The sequence below is a fragment of the Haliotis cracherodii genome, unplaced genomic scaffold (genome assembly GCF_022045235.1).
Source record: "Haliotis cracherodii isolate W230 unplaced genomic scaffold, xgHalCrac1.p SCAF_4, whole genome shotgun sequence".
Taxonomy (NCBI): domain Eukaryota; kingdom Metazoa; phylum Mollusca; class Gastropoda; order Lepetellida; family Haliotidae; genus Haliotis; species Haliotis cracherodii.
This window is the reverse complement of record NW_027266297.1, coordinates 48,760,240-48,783,595: the sequence shown is the minus strand read 5'-3', so window position 1 is coordinate 48,783,595 and position 23,356 is coordinate 48,760,240. Positions and strand designations below refer to the sequence as shown.

At 40.5% G+C, this 23,356-nt stretch overlaps 1 protein-coding gene across 2 annotated transcripts in view; it reads left to right on the top strand.

Annotated features, from left to right (window-relative positions):
• The window catches only part of LOC139480433 (palmitoyltransferase ZDHHC21-like), a 405,161-nt gene extending 384,506 nt beyond the window's left edge, over window positions 1–20,655 (top strand). For both annotated transcript variants that reach the window (XR_011654416.1, XM_071263508.1), the window contains one exon: window positions 19,534–20,655. Coding sequence is in view for 1 of the 2 variants with exons in the window: in XM_071263508.1 (XP_071119609.1) it covers window positions 19,534–19,666 (133 nt within the window). In the remaining variant the exon portion in view is untranslated. The remainder of the gene's footprint in view (window positions 1–19,533) is intronic.
• Window positions 20,656–23,356: the final 2,701 nt, after the last annotated feature.

Sequence of the window (23,356 nt, the reverse complement as noted above, 5' to 3'; positions counted from 1 at the left end):
GTATATATTTAACATTATCATCTTCACTCATCACTAATATTATACTTTCTTATCACTTTGGGGGCTCTCGGTTTTTTACCTCGTTTTGGACTTTGCAAGCCAATCATTCTGTAAACTATCATTATATGGCTTGCGGCCCCCCAAAGTATTTTCATTATCACTCATACCCGCAGGGTATCGCCCTTTCTACATATTTCCATTTTATCTTTTTAGATCTACCCGCAGGGTTCTAAGTCATTTTCATATATATTTCAAATTTACTTTTGCAACCCACAGGGCTGCCTTTTTATACTACTTACCAGCAGTGTAAGTTACCTTTCCAACACCGAGTCAGCCCCCGAATCTTATGCCAAGAATTGTATATAATAAACATTTGATCGTACTCAATTGTTTTGTTGTCACTGCACAAATCTAGAATATTTTTGTGCTTCAGCTCTTTGGCAATATCTTGAGCTGTTAGGATCTGATTAAGAACTTGGGAGAAGTCTGCGCTAAAGACTACTTTTTGTGGTCTTCTATTTTTTTGGGTCTTCGACTCTGATGAGACCATTCTTTGTCTTTTCTGTACTATTTTAGCCTTAGGTGGGCTAGATTGTGGCTGTTTGCGTTTAAGCATGCCTTGAGCCCACAGGGAGAAAATCTGGTTAAAAATATATTAACTTCAAATCATAAAAGTTTTTATGCTATCACAGTTCACAATGGAAATGTTAGCTGACTAATATTTTTCAAAATGTAAATGCTTAGACATAAATTTTAGATCTTAATGTTTAACTCTTGTCAGGATTATTTTTTCATAATACTAAGAAACAATAAATTATGCATAAGAAAACTCGTTTGAAAGCTGTTATTATATACGAGAACATCCAAACTTTGAAACGGTTTGGAAACAGTATGACACTGTGGTTGTTTCGAATTATTTCCATCTATTTCCTAGATTGGAAAGTATATGTTTTACTTCCTGTGTCACGCTATTGCATTATGTCTCTTTTTCAAACACAACTGTTGGCAAAACTCCTCCCGAACACTGCCCATCCATTTAAGGCAACTGGCTTGCCCTCAAGCCTTTGTTTTTGTCTCTTTCACTGTGTTGAACATGATAGGTGGGCAATTCTCAGCTTTTTTGATGAACCATATCAGGATCACCCCCGACAGACGGCGGTCATCACTACTACGAGATATATCCAATTGCAGCAACTGCCTCTGGGAGAGTTTCTTTTAATGGCAGCAACTTCAACATCTGGACAGTCATGACTTTTACAATGGATGGCGTTTAGTCCCAACATAATGTCTTGTCACTTGTGACGGCTGTTCCACCTACTACGTCTATCTCTGCAACGCCTGTTCCTGCAACAATGCTGATGCCTTCGGCAGAGGAGGTTGAGCAAACACACATGCTTCACACCTATTCCGTCATCTGACATGTTAACATTTACTACCAGAGGATATTCTTGTTCATCTTAGGCATTCCCAGTAATCTCATTATTTCACGTTACGTCACGCTGCACTGATCAATCGTCTCAGGCATCTTGTGCCAGCGCCCTGCAGGTTTCTTGGTCAAGTACATGTCTGTCACCTTGACCCAGAGTGCCTCAAATATCTCCTGTTCCTGCAACTTGGCCTCCTCGTACTTCAACAACTACTTTTCTCTTTCACCATTTGGTGAAGGCTCCTTTACTCCTTATATGATGAGGATCAACTCAGTGACACAGAATCCAATGGTTGCCGAAGATGACAACGTTTTGTGTTTGATGGTGTCCCAACTTTCTCTTGGATCGGTTCAGAAGTCATGACCTTCCCTGTTGGCCTTCGGCATGTTGGGAGAAGACTTATCTACTCTCCAGCTCCCACCTGAACCTGTGATTGGCTCCATGGCTTTGTCCATGGATGTGCTAGCCTAAAGTTAATGATCGATACACTTATGGCACCTGCCTTTAAGATTCATGTTCATCCAGTCCACTCGCTTCACCTTTTTTGCAAAGGCCTCACCACTTGATGACAATGCTATTAAGATAGAAAAGAATCTTCTTTCAAACCGGTGATGACAGATATGTTCCCCATGGATACTGGCATTTGTCACTCAATCTGCCTTGCCATGACAGTGAAGCACATGCTTATTGATGCTCTTGATCATTGCAAGACGTTGCATTATTAACAGCTCAATTCAACATTGGAATTCCATCAACAAATTGCTACTTCTGTTGTTCATCTGGTGCATGCTACTGGTACTTTACTTTGTTGCCACAGATTATCTATGGGACTTTAATTACTTTAACCAGGGTATTTGGAGAAAGGCCTTGATACAAACATAATATGTTGTTTATAAAATTCTAGAAAGTTGAAGAAGATGTTGAAATAAGAAATGGGGATAAGAAGGGTGACACTAACGGGAGAAGGCATGGACCTATGAGGTCACAGATTATTGATTCCATTTCTCCTCGGGATAGAAATATTTATTCATGTGTAGAAGGAAATTACCAAGATTTGGTCTTGTAATATTAGTGCCAGAGAGCAAATGAAAAGATGGAACAAATGGTCAGTCTTGACATGACCAAATGTTGTAAGAACTACTGATTGATTGAAATGGTCTGGTTAAGAGTTTTCTGGCACCTACTTTATTTTTTCATCCTATGTTTGCTTGGCCAATGAAATTTGTCCAATTGACTGATGAACTTAGCTAGTTAAGAAAAGACCAAAAACGTTTGATAGCGTGAACCAAATCTTTATTGATGACATTTTCCTGATCTGGACACTGGGTCTCACCAGATAAGAATCTTTCATTAAAGAAATCAATGAATTACACCCTAACATTAAATTCACCGCTGAAATTTCGAGGGACAAAGTGGCTTTCTTAGACTCATGGGTCATCTTTAACAAGAAGACACACAAACTGGATTTTGAAATATACTGTAAACCTGCAGATACACACACACTTGTACCTGTTATACACTTCCTGTCATCAGCATCACATCAAGGTCAAAGCTCCTTACTGCCAATTCCTGCCAACTACGACTAAAAAAGTTATGCAGCTCGCAGTCATAATATGAGTTCCACACCAGTTAACTTGGTCAAGTATTACCTAAATAGAGGCTACCCTAAGAAAATTCTCATGGATAATAAACTGAGAGCCAACACTAAAGAGAGAAGAGACCTCTTACCACATAAAACAGAAACTCTCTAAAGACACCAAACCAGTGATCTTCATCACAGATTACAATCTGATTGCACTCAAGGTCATTTCTATGATTAAAAAACTCCTGGGACCTACTTAAAGGATCAGATGCCTGCAAAGACACGTTGCAAGTCCCACACATCACAGCATATAGAAAGAACCGCACGCTTACAGACATTCTAATGATAGCGGCCATCACATACCCACCACTCAAACCACAAATCAGTGGCCGAGTGTCACCATCCTGGATGAAAACTGCAACTAACATTCATGTTAGATCAACACTTTCAGCAGCCACACAATGGGCAAAAAATACAAATGCCAAACACATTTTAACAGCAAAAGTAGAAACATTATCTATACTGAACCACAAAAGAAACATTGCATGAAAAGTTGTCATTTACATATCTGGGTAATTTTTGTCAAAGTTTATAAAATTAAACATTACCATGTCTGGAAAAATTAAATTTGATGATAAAAAAACAAAGCAGATGACAATAAAACCGATCGCCAAAACCTTTCACGACAACAGCCATGGTAACCCGATGCACATGAGTTCCATGTAAATATAAATGCACATGTGTTGCCCCATTTCTTGCGCTATAGAAATCCACCCAGATGGGATAACATTCATTCGTTTTTTAATTATTACCACGTGCCAAGATTGACAAGATATCAGCGACACCAAGCCCTTGGACGATTGCAAGCTGGACAAACCGCCTGGCAAGTAGCCAATGCATTTCAAGGCAACGTATGGACCATAAATAGGTTCCAGGACCTCTTAAAATCGCAGGGGGGGGTTGTTTTCCCATCATACCTTACAACTACACTGAAAGGCAAAGAAACGTCATGTGGATGTATCATATAGATATCTCTATTTTCAAATGCTTATATATGTGAGTAAAGACATCGGAGAAAGTCAGTGTTTGACCCACGTGAAATTAACAGTCTGGGGAATGTTTTTGCGAATTGTGAAGACATCACAGCTGGGGGGTTCAAAATCAGTACCTGTTGTGGCCACCATGGGCGTTGACTACAGCCACTCATCTCCTGTACATGGAGTGGACTAGCCTGTTGATGAAGGCCATTAGGATATGGGCCCATATCCTCAGGAACGCTACACGCAGTTCTTCTGCAGTTGTCGGCCTTGGGCGTACGTCGTTGAGTCGGCGTTGGATATCATCCCACAAGTTTTCAATGGGATTCAAATCCGAACTGAGGGCAGGCCAAGGCATGATTTGGATGTTGTGCTGCTGGAGGAAGTCCCTGGTGACTGGCAGTGTGGGGACGGGCGTTGTCTTGCTGAAAGGTGTGGTTTTGATGACGGGCACAAAAAGGCAAGATATGGGGTCTGAGGACTTTGTCAATGTAGCAGAGAGCTGTGATGCCATTACCCCTGCCTGGACCAATATTCTCAAAGACCACAGGTCTCACTCTCTGGTTCAGTCCGATTCCACCCCAAACCATGATGCTTGGGCCGCCCCACGGGTCTCGTTCCATAACACAAGCATCAGCATAACGTTTGCCCCTCCTTCGCCAGACCCTGACTCTGCCATCCACCGTTGAAACAGTAGCGACTTTCATCAGTGAAGATGATTCTTCTCCATTGCTGTTGACGCCAATTTTTATGCTGCCTGGCCCATTGCAGTCGGGTCTGTCGGTGACGATCTCTTAGGATGGGTACATGAGCAGGACGGTGGCACGAGATGTTGTTGGCAGTTAGGCAACGTCGGACTGTACGATCACTGATGGCACGCTGGTGGTTGCCAATGGTTTGCCGAGCTGTTTCAGTTGCCATTCGGAATCGGTTCTGCAGATGTTTGTGTATCATGAACCAATCTTGCCTGGGAGTTGTGACTCTAGGACGACCACTACGCGGTCAGTCGTAGGTGGTGTTGGTGGTGTTGTGGCAATGTTGCAAACGATATATCGTTCTTACGTTGACATTGAATGCATTTGCAACGACCATCGCACTCTGGCCTGCTTGCAGTCTTCCGATTGCTTGTTGTCTCCCATTTCCTGATAATCTTGCCATGGCTGATGAATCGAAATAACGAAAGCAAGCTTAACAATTTGGGGTGTCCTTTATACCCATTCCATCCACGATATGCACGTGCATCATGTTTTTGACAAGACTATTCCACAACTAAGTCTCATTGCACTTTTGTAGGCTGCGTTTGGGTAAAGCACTCCATTTTAAACTCAATTGTTAAATGGACTTTAAGGAAACAAAAAGAAACAGTAGAACGATAAATGGGTTTATTGAACACAGAACATGTAACTGCCAGTGTCTGTTAAGTTTTATCAGTATTTTCAGAAGTGACGTTTCATACACATGGGTTTCTTACACGATAAATTTTCCCTGATTATTCTCTCTTCGTTTTGAAAGTATTCTAGGAACTTTCCCGCTGCATAGGGACCTCTGTAAATCACGGGCGGGTTTGTTTACCCATCATACCTAACAACTATACATCCAAACCCACAAGGAATATGTTCTTGAGTTTTGTACGTAAAACTACATTCAGTACTGTGTTCGGTATTTTCTATAGGTTTGATAAGTGCTTCGAAGTCAGCGTAAATTATGTACGATACCGGCATTTGATTACAATAATGTTCAAATTTTGATAGATTTTTTCCCTCTTTAGGCATATCGATTCTGATAGCAGTCTGTCCAACACCTCTACAGTCTTCTCTATGCGCTTCTAATAGATCTTGTCTGCTGTACCCATGCAGTCATCTTTCGCAGAAATATTTCTTTCCCTCATGTTTTGTTTGATCATGTAATAGCCTGTTTAAACTCTTTATCCATGTATAATGATATTTGCAATCTTTTTCAATCAGAAATGAATTGATTCTAGGAATATGTTCCGGAGCGGAGCTTATCCTGTGTACAACAATTCCTTTAGGAGAATGTCCGAAAACATTTATAGCTAAATTATTTTGCTTTTCCACCTTATTAATTTGCGGGATTGGTGTAGGTTCATCTATACCATCAAGGTTGAGTCCGTCATTTGGGGGATAGCTAGAAGGTCTATTTGCATTTTTAGAATCTGCGGGAAACAATGCAGATCTTATCATCATTCTGAAACAGTCATCGCTTTTATTATTTACTTTAATTATGGCTTTTTATCCTCCGTCTGTCCGTCCCACAGAGGGTACTAAGCTTGTGAAATCAACTCCTCCTACAGTTTCCAGAGAATATCCCTGAAACTCTACACACAAGATGTCGACATGTTGATGATATGCATATCACAGTCCCGTTTCATTTTGACTAATTTTGACAGAGTTACTGCCCCTGTTTTACGAACTATAACTATAGTTAGTTTCCTTGTACAAGGCTTTTGTGGGTGAGCTACATCCTTATGGCATTAGCATGCAGACTGGATTACTCCCAACAAAATGTTCTGCACAATTTGTTTCATATGCAGTGCCATCTACTGTTGTTATTTCATAAAATACAAAGAAAATATAATCTCGTTAAAAAAATTCATGCGGGGGTTGTTGTGCTCTCAGAGCACTCTTGTTAATACGAGTTTATGGTGCTTCGTTTCCGCTTACAGTTTTCTGACTTTATCTCGTTCTAGCTTGGTATAAATAACATCATTTTCACGTAGACATTCCTCAAATGAATCTCGCTCTTTGCAATGAAACAGGGCTACCCATTTGGTCTGCTAACTGAGATCTTTCAGAACAGAGTTGTATTTTTGAGTAAGTACCCAAACGTTATGCTGAGTATGTTTTCCGGAGAATGCTAAATATGAAAGCATATCTTTCTTTTTGTTAAGTTCTTTACTCGCACTGCAGTCGTCTATTCTGAAAAGGGTTGATTCTCCTTTGTATTTTTCGTGACATATGCGTAAGCAGTCTTGAAACAATCGCCCGGATCAACTTTGTACACCTCGGGATCATTCATTACCCAATCTCTCGATAGGTATGTTTTATTAACGCTAATAGTCGGACACAAAATAATAATATGGCTGAAAACGTTCCGATAATGACTTTGTAAAATATCTAGAATAAAAGCTGTTTTACCCGCAACCCGTTTGCCCGCAGATGATAGCGCAGTGCGTTTCTTTAGGTAAAAGATTATTAGTAGATCGCTTGCACGAATTGTCCATTCTGTATATTAAGTTGCATGTCCATAATCACGTACAAATATAAGTTTAATTTACCAGCCGCTTCATGGAGCTTCGTTATCTGTTTAGTAAAACCCTCACTAGCATTTTCTATTCTCTGCCCACTGCCGTGTAGTTGGTCATCGTCTGTGGTTCGCATGTCGAGCCATAGCGCATACTTCATGGTAAGGTATTTAGCCATCGTTACATCCCCGAGAGACAGATCTTTCACGACCGCATTGACTTCTCCGCTTCGTTTTGGAGTTTTTTAATCTCATCCCACTGTTGATGTGCTCGCATACTTTGACTATATAGTTGATTAGGAACGCCCTCGATAGTCAATTCTACTCTTGTAATCTTTCGATTGTAGAACTTCTCGGTATCTCTTGCAAATGCTTCAGAGGGGTCCACGAACAACATTAAAATACCCTACAACGATCTAGCGGGGACGTTTAGATTGATATTCCACGTTGTATCTCTTTTGCTCCTGGTAATCTTTCGGTGTCAAAGCACGCGATCGTACAAAATGGCTAAACTTCCGGTATACTTCTTACGAATTTGTCTGGCTAATTCAGGATCTGTTATCATATCATACTCCAGTGAGATATTTTCAATAGAATAGCTACTAGGATCTTCAGTAGCTTTGATTACTCTGCTGTAGTCATTAAAAGTGAGTTCATATTCTAACCTATCACCTAGAGATGCTTGATAGAAGGGCATGTGACTATCTAGTAATTCAAAGTCTAGCGGAATATAGAATCGGTTACCTAATGCATCAGCAACATCCTTATCGCTTTCGATGGTATTATCACCACTATTAGCACCTACATGCAGTCTCAATGTGTTCTGATTACAAAGACCTTGGTACTGTAAGTTTTCCCGTTCTTTAGCCGTTCTCCAGAGATCCATGTAACAGAAATATACATCGCTGTCATCAATACTCAAAACTTCATTACCGCTTATTTTAATCGCGATTTCCTTAACAATCGCACGACCTATGTTCTGAACGAGCTCTCTGCTAGCGGTAGAATTCAAACTAATTGTAAATGATAGTTGGGCAGTTCCTGGAACTAACACATCGTGTGCACCGAGATTAGGAAAGCGAACCAGATTCTGATCAATGGTACTTCGGGTTATTAGTTATAGTTACAGACTGACGAATTGCTTTGACCCCTAATGGATCCCGAAGTCTACATTGTGGGTTTAACTTGCGTCTGTATTGCGAGAGCATTGTTATATTGAAATTATGTAACCTTATGTTTAATATTAAAATGGATGATATTAATCTAGACAACTTAACTGATACTAGTACAATCGAAGAGGGTACTGATGAAACCAGCTTTATGAATCTTAACGATGAACTTTTCAAACAAGCTGTTAATGATTATTACGATGCCTGGCTCTCTGGATATTGATCTTATGAAATCTCATACTTGTAAGCCCCTAGCCTTGTCTACGATAGCCAGTAAACACGGTATCAACACTGTTCGTAATGAATTAGGTTTTGTAGACTACTCATGAGAAAAACTTTCTGCGAAGACTACTAAGGTTCTTCGGGCTGTGCGTACTGAACTCGGTAACATAGATAAAGATAATTTGGAAGAAAGCTCGAAGCTTGCCTCAGATGGACTCGGAGAAATCTTGGATACCTACTACGATAATTTCACGTTACAGGTACCATCCTCGGAGTTCAGTATTAGGGAATCACAAGGTCTTGACAAGGCAATGCAAACAATGCGGGGAGAACTCATCAATAATATGGCCAAGCTATCCGAACTCGACAAGCATATAGCTTATTAGAAAACAAAACTTAAACAGGCTGGTGATGAATTCAGTAGACGCCACGTTGCAGAAAGATTGCGTAACTTAGAAGACGAAAGATGGGCCCGCCTCGAAGCGGCTTCCAGTAATAGAAAGGCACTTCGTTCACAAATCAGTTGAATTCGAGAAACTATCGATCAAGTCCTCAACGATGAAACTACACTGGCCGATAAAATTAAAACATTGTTCAGAGAACAGGGGATAACCAGTGCCAGTATTTTAACCGCATTGGGATTTATTATATCAACTTTGACTCTAGCGTTAACCGGTGGTGGCGGTACAGGAGGTGGCACACCGCCTAGGTCAAATGGTGTAAAAGAGTGGATAAAAAAGCATTTAAAAGCATTAGGAGAAGCACTGGGAAATCTCGCTGGGAAAGCCGCGTCTGCACTTCCCGGTGTAATAGGGAGTATTGTTTCCTGGCTCTTGAATTTATTAGCTAAAACCACCACTTGGCTTAGTCAAAACTTGTGGGCACTGATCGTAGCAATTGCCGGGCTGTTGCATTTATCCGCTAAAGACTATTTAACCAAATCATGAGTAAACCAGCCGCGACTCCACCTACTATAAGCGTTGTTTTTTCATTGAAATGTTGTTGATTTTTAGCTGCAATATGTGGTGGCACTTGTTGTTGTGCGTCAGTAGATGGTTGTTGTGGTGACTGTGGCTTGACTATTCCCGTTTCGCCTGTGTTTGTTTGCGTTATAAATTCGGTGTTAATATCTGAATTTATACCTGGTTTTTGTTGATCGGTAGCAATAACAATTTTATTATTATAACCGATCACTTGTCCGATCTTAAGTTCCATATTACTAGGAGACATGTATAGTCCCAGCACATAAACATCTACTTTGGATTGAGCGTACTGTAAAACATCTTGATAACGTTTAATAGAAGATGGTGTGTCAACTGGTGAATTAATAGCATCCTCTACGTTTGCGACAAACTGTTTTTGCGCATCGAGCGCTGTCCCAGATCCTATTATTCCCGTTCGTGTTTGCAATTGTGCACCAAGAATCGCCCATACATAAGTTCTTATTGATTCATTAACTCTTACACCTCCTGGTTTAGTAAAATTATTTTCTGTTTTATCACTAAGAAATTCATTCCAAGCGTTTGCGGTATCGTTCAGTTGCACAAATTTTGTAAGCTAAACCACTCTTAAAACTCATAAGATCTCCTCTCCAATCGTTACTTGAAAGTTCCCAGCCATGATTAAGATTATGCATTCTTACAAAAAGATTGTTTTTCTGTAACAACTTAAATGGATTGAATGGTTGATTAGTTTTTTTAACTAAATCATCGCTTTCTTCTTTAACAGTTTTTTGTCCGCTGTACGGAACACCTAGACCATGGTTAATTCCTTAAATACGCCAATCTTTACTCGTAGCAATATTAAATTCCTGACAAATACGTTCATACGCGAACCTATTGTATGGACTATTTGTGGAATTCCATGCTCGATCCTGCGGTAATGGGGCACTAATTTCTTTAAGTATACCTCTAATCTGATAGTACACGTGAAATGATAAAACAGACTTATTTAGTTCAAATCCTGGGGCATTAAGAGATACACCACATCCTATTGTGGCATACCATATGGCAAAGTTTAACTGGTTCTGCCAAAATTGGAACCACTCGTGGACCATTTCATAGCTAGTTGCCGTGATCCTGTATTTTTTAAAGATATCAGGGAATTTAACCAAAAAATTAGCACCAGAGGCACTTACTAAAATCGACTGATTAGTAATGTAACTCGATTTCATATTCAAGTTATGATATAGTATCATTGTATATTTAATATGTTTGTCACACTCCCAGGAATAACAAATGGCCAGTCTATTCAACTGCTTCATACTATTGATAACTCAGCTGGGCAACTTGAAGTCGTTCTATGCGATGTCACGTATATACCCGCGATGGACCAAAATAAGTGCTGCGCGAGGTAATAATTAGATATTGATGAATCAAGAAAACACCACACTATATCTGATGGGTATTTCAGCGTATGCTCACTCAGAGAAATTTTTAAGCCTTTTGTAGCTAGTCTCAGCATGTAATGCTGCAACAACATTAACTGGTACTGATAATCCTCTTCATATTCAAAAATGACTGACCAATGTGTTGTCTGTGTGTCTGATTCTAAGTGATTAACAATTGGTGTACAAATATCCTCAGTCTCAGTTGATAGTATGACCTGTGAGGGTGAATGTGTGTTTAGCAAGATTGTGGTATTGCTAGTTAATTTGCTTTGCTGAGTTGAAATAACTGTTTTCCCAGCATCTTCCAAAAGACCATCGCCCTAACCTACCTGTGGCAAATTTCAGCCATTTAAATGCTATATGATCAGTGTAGACTGTGAATTTGGAATTTACAAGGTATGGACGAAATGATCTAATTGCTTTAAGTCCACGTCTTTAGATTCCCTTTCAGTCCAATTACGTGGATCGATGCTCATGATGTCAATCACTGGATTGTCTGGTCCAGACTCCATTATTTACAGACCTCCGTATTGGATAATAATTCACAGCTAGTACAAGATCTAAAAGATTACAACAGTCAACTTACGATCATCATTGGAGTATAGCAGACAACCTACGATTGTCAAGCTTGCTTGGAACGGTGGTATAAGAAGCATGATTGTTGATGTAAGTAGGATGATTTAGTTTACGTATTGTGGGGTATGGATGCCTCCCCACTACCGTCATTGGGAGTCTGCTCAAGGTGTGGAATTGATCAAGCGATCAGAGACCCTCACCCTAGATGTAGTACTTGCAGAAAAAGCATGAGCACTCCAAGATCAAGATGCATGTATTGAAGGACTTGTTGAGGGAAAAATTTGCCAAGCTCTATAAGGCCCGAAATTGTCCTAAGTCTAAATCCAAGAGGAAGACTAGATCGTCAGACAAAAAGTCTACATCACTTTCTCCCAAAACAAAAACTAAATCAAAATCAAATGTGGAAAAGAGTTGTCTCTCAGGAAACTGACTTCCTCAGAGAAACACACTAAAGGGATGGTGTATAAAGAGAACCTGTTTTTTCCTTTTGAGGAAAAATCACATTACTCAACCCACCCGCTCAAAACTGGGACCGCAGCCATATACCCGGGTGCTATGGGTAGTTTGGTCACTCATGGTTTTTAAGAAACATTGGAGCCCAAAACTATTCCATTCTCCCCCTTGAGTATGAGTGAATGGTCTCAATTGCTGACAACAACCATGTCCAAAATGTTTGACAAACGTTTTCAAGCTATATCACAGTATATAAATAAGCTAAAACAACATGCAAATCAGAAGGATACGATAAGATCTAGATCACATGATTCAGATGGCAAACAAAAGTCCCATTTACATACACATCACAGGTCAGAAAGTTCACAGGACGAAATAACTTTTCTAGGGAGAGTAGTCACTATAGCCGTACTTCATCCCTTGGTTCTCGGGAAAAACATGTATCACGAGAATCTCACAAAAATAAATACCATTCATCCAACCGGGCATCAACCTTACACGCCTTTCATTGAGGAAAATCGTGCTAATGGTCCAATTACAAAAAGCATGCTCCTTCAGCCACAGTCACACATGAGAATCGCATCTATAGCTCAGACAGTTATGTATCACCTAGCTTTTACAGTTATACAGCACAACCCTCGTGCAGCTCAAGCCAGAAATTGCAGCAGAGAGATAACCATACACCATGTGATACTGTCTCACCCCAGTGGCAAGGGGCTACGATGGAGAGGATTTTACAGGGGCTTCACAAGAGGATGCTAATAGTACTCACGTTTAAACCAAAGGACTACTCATTTAAAGATATTATCTATGAAATCCTTCAATTGATCCCATCTGTCGAGCCAGCAAGCAACGAGTCAGAGGATCCGGTGCTTATTGAACGGGCTGGTTATGAAAATCCTGTAGAAAAGATGGAAGGTTTTCATACATTTCCTTATCCATCATTCACTGAAAATGTGGTCGCAAAAATGCTAAATGCTGCTTCCAGTAGAAAGGGAGACAATGCTACAAAACACAATGATGAATATTTTGATCTGATTAGACACCCTTATACCAGGATGAATGTTGAAATGAACAAATTCAAAGAATTTGACAATGTTAATAAGCTGATGATAAACATAAGCACATGTATGAACTTGTTTGCAGCAGGCATCAGACATGAACTCCCCCCCTGTTAACTGTGAGGAATTTACTGGCCAACCTTGTGACACAAAAGTTGAGATGAATTTGGAACAAGTTGTTTTCATTCATAGTGTGCTGGATAACATGAAGATGCACGATGATCTTCAAACTGCACGGGTATGGATGTCCACGTAATTCCTGCTTACTCAACGAAATCATCTAATCAGACACAATATCTCAGATTCACTAAGATGAAGTTTGATATTGGCGCCCCAGTTCTTCGAAGGCAGACTAACCTCTTGATTGATTGATGAGATTTCACGCACCACTAATCAGAGATTCCAAAACTCTTACTATCTCATTGGCATCTAAGCTTAATGAAAAGCGGTGGGACCAGTCGGCAGTTGTCTGTCACTATACGCTGAAAATTAGAAGTCAGTTACGAACGACCCTTGGCTAATTGAAGTGGTAAAAGAGGGTACAAACTCCATTTCCCTTAGCGTCCGGAGCTTGTATATCCAACCCATAGGTCGACGGATGTGGCCAAGTTAGCAGCCGCAACTTTGGCGATACGAGAACTACTAGACAAAGGAACCATCAGCATCTTACAAAAGTCAGACACGAGAAGTTTTTACTCTCCAGTTTTTCTGGTCCCCAAAAAGAACTCTACAAATATGTGCATGATAATAGACCTAAAGGTACTCAACAGAGACTACTTGGGTTTCCTGGTACATCCCGTCAAGTCAGATTTAATACCAATTCAAGGCATCGTGTACATAGGCATCCCTCTCATATTTCCCCCACCGTTACACTATCTGTATACAGACGCAACAGGCGAAGGTTGGGGCACGCATATGAACGACGTTGCAATCCAAGGAATGTGGTCAAATCAAGACAAAAAATTACACATAAATTGTGTGTGTATTCAAGTGGATAACCTCAATGTGGGATACCCCTCACCTGGACTTGTTTGCCACATGCCTAAACCATTGACTTCCCGTTTACGTCAGCCCAGTCCCAGATCCATTAGCCCGTCAGGTCGACGCCCTATCCATGAGTTGGCAAGGGAAAGCGTTTGTCTACGCTTTCCCTCCTTGGTCTCTTATGGACAGAGTAATAAGGAATATCGAGGACACAGATTGTGTCATAATTCTCATAGCCCAAGTGTGGCCCAACAGAGCGTGGTTTCCAAGACTGATTCCACTTCTCATAGAAGAGCCTCTCAAACTACCAGAACGACCTCCGCCAACCAAAATCGGACATATTTCACGGCAACCTGACAAATCTCCACCTTCACGCCTGGAAACTATCACAACAAAGATGCAAGTTTACGGTTTCTCTAAATCAGCTTCAGAAGCGGTTGCTAGCTCATGGAGACCAGCTTCCTCAGCTACCTATAACGTCAGATGGAGAAAGTTCTGCCAGTGGCAAATAGAAAGGTTTTTGCGTGACAAAAATATAATACCTATGGTGGCTGAGTTTCTACTTCACCTGAAAAATGAGAAAGGGTTCGGACATGGTACAATTGAAGGCTATAGATCAGCATTAGCCTCAGTTCTTCAACATGATGGTCTATCCATAGCATCTCACCCAGTCTTAAATTGACTTGTGAAATCGTTTTCACTGGAAGACATAAAAAACCCACGCATTTGTCCAAAATGGAATGTATCCATCATACTGGCATCTTCCCAAGGCAAGAGAGTTAACTGACTATAAAAGTCCAGTTTCCATCCTTGCCAAACTAGACTGGAATTATGGAGTTAGATTTTGGCAGGACTAACAAGTCTATGCAAAATCGCGCACCGAAATCAAAATCAGGTTCGTAAACTGTCATGCAGATTTCGGTCGATTGCAGGATTTGCACAACATGTGCACAGCTAACTCTTTGTCAACATATATTTTCCAAATCTTTTCAGGTTTTTAATCAAGGTGCTCATGTGATTTTATGCACTTCGCGAACTAAGACCCGTTTTATCACAATATAGATTTTGATTATCGATCAGATTGTCTTGACTGGGCAGTGCCATTTTGTTTGAAACAAATGCAAGTGATACAAATAGGTGGAATCTGATTGGTCCATAGGAGAGGCATAGAAGGGACATACTCGTAACAGCCACTGGTGGCGCTACGATCGAGCCCAGGAATTCCAGCCTAGTTCGGCAAGGGAGGAAACTGGACTTTTAAAGTCAGTTAACTCTCTTGACCCGGGAAGATGTCATACTGGCTGCACTGATGGAAGCTTCATATGAACCAATGGCAGAGGCTACTCTTTTAACAGTTTCTGAAAAGACTGCCTTCCTCTTAGCATTAGCTGCAGCTGCTAGAGTGTCTGAGCTTCATGCAATTGATATCACATCTATTCCGCATTTACAGGACTGGAGCACAATATCCTTCAGATCACTACCAGAATTTATTGCCAAAAACCAGGCATCAGCGGTTGGGCCTCTAGGACATAGACAATATTCTATCCGATCCTTGAGTAAAACAGTGGATCATCCAGATAGATTATTATTATTTCAGCTACTCAGAATCACAGGAAGAAAAGAAAGCGGCTCCTTATCTCTTGCAAGCCTTCGTCAGAAAAGGACATTACTAAGGCTACTGTGACCGGATGGCTTAAGTGCACTATATCTGATAGTTATCGTCAAGCCCAGCTCTATACCAAAATGGGGAAGTTGCAAGGCTCATGAAATCCGTACACTAGCAACAAGTCTGGCCTCATGGAAGTCAGTTTCCCCTGAACAAGTGGCATCAAGCTGCCAGTGGAGATCCCACAATACATTTACTCATTTTCTACCTACGAGACGTACAACATGATCTCAAGGGACTATACTCCCTGGGGCCCATGGTAGCGGCCCAGGCTGAAGTCTCTCAGTAGCCTATCCATCCCCTGTTCTGTTGAAGTTAGGTGGGTGGTGGTGAAGATCCCAGAAAATACCACAAAATGAGGTATGTTGGCCTTTACACTATGTCAACTAGGTTGGATGGATCATTGGCTAACATCTGAGATCATAAGGAGATAGGGTTATTACATTGTTAGTTGCTCGGTGTAACATGTATAACTACCGGAGATGTCAGCGTGGAAGACTTCAGAACCGTAATTGATGTAAAGAGTTAATTTTATCACAAATATATAAAGGAAAACATGTCACCAGCATAAAAGTACGTCAATATCATACCTGGCTATAGATCAACAAGTATATATCTACATCACAATGAAAGATTTCCTGGAAGTGACGTCGTTGTCCTCAGAACCGGAGTTGACGTCATAAATGACCCAAATGATGTCACAACAAATTGAACTAAAATGTCGTCATAGATGTTCTCAGAACCGGAAGTGACGTTATGAAGGTCATCAGAACCGGAGAGAAACATCAGAAATAAGGTCATATATCACCAAAAACGGGTAACAATTATGAGGTCATAAAACGGGAAGGACGCCACCAGTGCCAAGTCTTCTGCAGGTTTGCCAAGGGTGAAATCAGGAAGTCTGGCATTAGTTAATACCCCGTTTCGCCTATGTTTCCCTTACTTTACTGCTGCCAATTATCCGGGAGTACTAGATGACAGATCCCACCTGTCCCTCTGGTAAATACAGGCTATGATGTAATAGATCTAGGTAGGATATTCATAGGAATTATCAAACAATAGTTATCATTGTGTATAATTCTATGAATACTACCTCTTTTACATCATAGCCACAATTCCCGTTTTGGCAATAATCACACGATAAAATCTTTTCATTTTTTCAACAGACGTCCTCTTTACTGCCAATTATCCCATAGTTTTGAGATAAACCCTATCCCTTGCCAAACAGCATCTGCACATGCGCAAGGCGGGAAAACATCACACCTTTCCAATAACCTTCATCAACTAGACGTAAGATATATTGGGGAGGTGGGAGGGGCTATTTCCTGATGTAGTAGAGAAAGAAACTTTACCAACTGAAAATATAAATTTCAGACAAAGTATAATTTTTTTTCAATGAAGTCTATCTAAAACACATAAGCTAAATACAACAATAGTGTATGCAGAAAATGTTAATCGTCTGTTACATGTTTGCGAGATATCACGCGATAAAGTGAAAAACATGTGCACCACTGACAACTGCAAATGCACGTGCGGGTAAGGGTATAAAACAATTGCAATGGCAAGTCAGACATCCACAGTGATAAAAAAACACAAAAGAAATGCCACGACTCACAGTTGAACAACGTGAACGAGCCTTGGGTATGGTACAGATGGGAGCCACCCACGCCCATATTGCACGAACCTTCAGTTGCTCCCGTGTTGCCGTTACCAACTTGATGCAACGTTACAGACAGACAGGGCGGACCGCTGACAGGCCAAGAACAGGCAGACCCAGGGTGACCACGCCCCATGATGACAAGTACTTGCGTACCTTGCACCTCCGAAATCGCTTCCTGACAGTGACGTTATCGGCGACAAATGCCTTAGGTCACAGGGTTAATCGACACACAGTGGCCAGGAGACTCAGGGCTCATGGAATCAGGGCTTTTAGACCATACAGAGGACAGCTATTGACAGCAACATCATCGTCTGCGATTGAGATGGGCCCGGACTGTACGACGTTGGCAACGACGTGACTGGCAGAGGGTTGTCTTCACTGACGAAAGTCGATTCTGTATGTTTAGGGCTGATGGAAGACAACGTGTTTACCGCCGAAGGGGTGAACGAAAGGCGGCGTGTTGCGTGCAGGAGGTTGTACCATATGGTGGAGGGAGTGTCATTGTGTGGGGAGGGATCTGTGGGCAGGAGAGGACACCACTGGTCATTGTTGACAGAAACTTGACAGCTCAGCATTACATGGATAACATTCTTCCCTGACAACACACGTGACTTGGCAAGTTATGGGGACGAGAGTATAGCGACTCTAGGACGCCATTATGGTAGCAGACGACAAGGACATACACCTGTTGACAAAGATGCTCTGGAGAGAGAATGGGGGATATTTCAGCCTTTGGTGTACAACAATTACAGACAGTTGACATATGGACAGATGTTAGTTACTGCCTATGCTTCTAAATTGACGGAACAATTCCCTAATGTAGTGAAACTAATGGAAATCGGACGCATTTTGCCCGTATCCAGTGTAGAGTGTGAGCAAGGTTTTTCCAAACAAAACCTCATCAAGACTCGACTAAGGTGCTCTTTGATGACGGAAACATTGGACAGACTGATGCGGATTTCAATTTGCGGACCAAGACTGGAGGACTTTGACCCCACACCGACGCTACGACGATGGAAGGGCAGACAACATAGACATTTGTACAGCGGCAATGAATTGATAGCCAAGATATTGAAACCCACCTGTCGATAGATGATGCGGGAAAAGTATGGCATTGTTATTATTAATATTTATATTTATGCATGTAAATAAAACTACAAACAACATGTATATCGGTGTTTTTATTGTTTATATATATTATGAATACGTCATATACATATGAAAGGTCTTACTAAAATACACTACGCGATTTGAAGGGGGCGTGGCCTAAATACAAATGTCCGATTGGGATTTTTAATTTTCCGGACCCCTGGGCTCAACACCTATGTCCTGTTCCTCTCAATATTTTACAGTTTGACATTTCTTTACATTTTCACTTTGACTATACTACTTAATTCTCTCAAAATGCAATTTTTTGCACTGTAACCTTGATTACGCAGAAATCACTTGACTAATGGGAACTGAAATTTCAGGTACTTGTTCTCACCAATGAAGACACACTAATTTGTTCAAGAGGTTCGAATCTGTCTTTCAATAATGCAGCCATAGCAGTCAGATTACAAAAGATTTTCATGCCTTTTTGTACAGAATGTAATGAAATTTTGTAATTGTTTAGCTTGCTGTGGGATTCAGCACATATGTTGCCATGTATCCAGGTTACCTACAGTGCCGTGACACTATTGTGTTCTTTTTCTTAGAATCTATCACAACATGTTTGCTTTACCCACCATTAATCTTTGTTACCATAATGAGGTTGAAGTATCATGAAAATGTTTCTTCATTATCGAGGTGAGCTACAGAAGTTCCATTTTGTTTTTTTTTCAAATATTTTGCTATTAAACTGATTTTGGCTGTTGGCATATGTTATGCATATTATGGTGATTATGGATAATTTCTCTGTCAATCAACTTTACACTCATGGGATTTGCGAGTTACTAAATCAATATAAAAGTAATACTAATGTGATCTTATTTTGATACAGTGATTTCTGTTTGTCAAGAGGTCATACTGCTTTCAAAATTTTCAATATTTTTCTCTTCATTTCAGGATACATTTGAGAAGTACTTTCACGGCATATGAAGAAATGTGTGGAAGAAAACGAAGCATGATGTTTCTTTGGCTTTTTCCTTGTAAGAGGAAAACTGTTATTTCTAGGGGGGTCAGTTCACAAACAGTGTAAAATGGTAGACATCTCTGACCCTTTTTTCTGTGCCCAAATATCATTTCTGAAGTTAATATGTTTATAATAAAGGGTATTAGCTTACAACTGCAAATACATTTTTACAAAAATCAAATGTCTGTAAATCATGAAAGTCACCAACTTAATGCGACATAACCTAAACTTCATCATCAACTTTTATTGAGTAGCCCAACCTTTGAAAAGACAAGTTATCACTTCATCATTTGTCTCTGGCCTCCTGACTGCTGCTTAGTTAGTTTCTTAACATACATATTTTTAAGTTCTCAAAAATGAATTTTGCAAGAGGTCCAACTAAAAAATGCAATTATGCAGAGATGCAGAATATGGTGAGGGTGTAAAATTCATAGCAAATATAAGACAGTGCTGTGGATCATGATAATATAGTTAAGTGTGGAATTGTATACAAGAGACATAACTTCCCACTTGAATATCTATCGTAAAGCCTTTTACTCTTAAATATAAAAACAAGTCATTAGAAATTAATGAAAACATTGATTGTATGGCTTGAAGAATAAACTAATACGGATGGTCCTATATAACATGTAATTCAGTCATTTGATTCCTACATTCATGTGATTGTGTAAGTGTAGTTGGAATGGTGTTTTCCCATCATTGCATGAGAAAAACAAGCAGCCTTACAGTCCTGGGACTCACTGAAATGACTATTTATGAGTCCAATCTGAAATATATGAGTCCCTTTGAAACTTTAATGAGTCCCAAATAAAAATAAATGCCACAAATATCGTATATCAACCACGAGCAGTGTGCAGTTAGCCAATTTGACTGGAATGTTCTTACTTTCTGTTTTCTGACAGGTTCATTGGCTGACTGAGACTCGCCGTGCTCAGTTTCACTTGTCTCAATTGTATAATTCTGACCAAACATCAATGACAAAGTTTTTTGAGAATGTGACAGCTTTGCTACCTTTCTCGGCGGCATGTCGACTGCTAAAGAAATTATCAACAGAAACCGAAGTCATATACAAGCTTGCTTATGATTGGTCACTTGCTTATTGACAACCAGTCAGCTATCGCGTTTTAAAGAAAAGCGTATTAAGTTATTTTTAGACCGGGACTTTCCATGGAAAATCGATTGACCAAAATCTTGTTTATGCACGCATTTAGACAAAAGAAAACTTTGTTAAAAACGTTGATATTGATTTTCCACAAAAAAAGGACATTAGTGTTTCATGAAAACCTTGCGTCCTGGAGGACGCATGTTTAAAAAAATATGGGTCCTGTCAGAATTGAATGCATCAGAGATGCGGGACGCGGAGGTGGATTTATCCCTGTCTTCTCCTCACCTTTTCGAAAATGCCCAAAGACTTTCCCACCAGAAACATGCATCATGAACAATTTTAATTTTTGCAATTGATTTTTGATAAAGCTGACCTTACTAATATATACTCAACAACAAATGTTCCTGTGACACCAATATTTCAGTGTATTTTTCAAACAAGTAAAGTTTAGTTTTCAATATTGTAGTACATGTATGGAATCAAGTCACAAAAAAGCAACTGCTACAGAAAAGCATGCATTCCATGCAAAAGTTGACTTTTACGCAAGCCCCATGCATTTCACTACCTAAAAATAGGTATAAAAACATGTGCGTTAACGGGATTCCATATGCATTTTTTAGCTTAGTGCAACAACCACTCAGAAAAACAACAAAATGACGCAATTATTCAACATTACGAAATGCCACACCTGTCCGAAATTGAGCGTCTGCAAGCCATTGGTATGCTTGAAGCAGGATCGAGTCAACATGATGTTGCAAGACAATTTAACGTCCACAGAGACACCATTTGGTGTTTATGGCAACGTTGGCAACAGACGATTGCAGTCAGAGACCTTCCTCTGAGTGGCAGGCCATGCGTAACCAATAATCGACAAGACAACTGGATTCGAACAACACACCTTAGAAATCGATTCCTGGCCTTCAACAAATTTCTTCACAAACCGTAAGTCGCCGCCTCAGATGTGCAGGGATTGTCGCCAGAAGACCCGCCAGACGTCCAGCGTTAAGCACATCTACATTGGTGCAGACAGCATGTACGCTGGACGGCCATGCAGGAGACTCATTTTCACCTTTGCCACAACGATGGACGGATTCGAGTGTACCAACGTCAAGGTGAACGTTACGTCAATCATTGTGTCATGGAAGAAGATCGGTTCGGGGCTGCGGTGTTATGGTATGGGGTGGGATTACAGCAAGACAGAGGACCCGTTTGATAGTGGTAGAGGGAAATCACAATGGACAGCACTACCGCAACGAGATCATCGGCCCTGTTGTTCTACTGTTTTTGCGTTGTCATGGCCCAGGCATTACCTTTCAACATGACAACACCCAGCCTCATATTGCTGGACTTGTTCAGGATTCTCTTCAACTAAACAATGTGAACGTCACCCCCTGTCCGGCTCGCTCCCCTGATCTCTCATGTGGGATGAGATGGATTGGCGCCTTCGACGTCAACCACATGTTCCACAGACACTCCAGGAACTTCGAAACATGCTCCAGTAGATATGGACAGATATCCCACAGGACTTTGTGCAACGCCTGGTCCATTCCATGAAACGAAAATGTGTTGCTTGCATCGCAACCAGAGGTGGACACATGCTATAGATTCGTAAATTGCCATTTTGGCATGTTCATGTTTTTTATGAAATCACACAGGAGTCTTTTATCTGTTGCAAACCGAAATTGTTTCAGATTTTGTAAAAAACATCACTTTGCATTAAATCTTATTCAATGTCACAGGAACTTGTGTTGTTCAGTATATCTTTTATTCTTAGATCACCTGAAGCACTAACAATTTAATGATATAATTTCCAGTTTGAGGAAACATAATTCTTCCCATGCCTTTTGCCATAATGATAACAAATTTATATGCACGTCCCACTTAATGACCATGACCCTAAATTTCAACCAATCCCATACAATTTATTCACAAATGTGTAGTTGTATATGTGTTTTAGCTGGTGAACAAATAGCGGAATGTTTCCCTTATACAAAAAGAAAAGAGGTCATCGAGTGATAATCAAACCACTGTTATTGAGAACATTTGTTTACACAGCTGACAGACGACTGGTTGCTTGACCCGATTTTACTCTCTCAATTATACTCGTAACGGTTGGTCTATATTTAGCGCAGGCTTTCCCAAGCTATTGCACAACACTTTGCTAGTTGTTTAAGTACTGTGACGTCGCGTCGTACCTGCGTTAGAACCGGCGTTTATAATTCATCATACGTCAACGTCAGAACACGCCGCAGACACTCCCACAACTGGCCAACTCGGTACAAGCAGAGTGGCGCAGAATTCCGCAGGACAGAATTCGTACACTTATCCAGTCAATGCCGAGGAGATGCAGAGCCGTGATTGTTGCCCGGGGTGGTCACACCAGATACTGAGTTCAGCGCAACCTTGTGGCCTTATGTGACATGACAATGAACAGTTTTCAATGCCTTTGTACAACATGTGACTATCGAGCTCCAAAATTTCATGACATTAAATCAAATATATCGACTTTATTAGGTACAATATATTTACTAAAAATCACCCTGTGCGTTTTTTAAGAGTGTAAGTCATTCCAGGTGATTGCAAATATAATTATGTTAAATAGCAGAATTTATGCTTAAGATGGTACAAGTATGACAGAGCAGTCACCACAG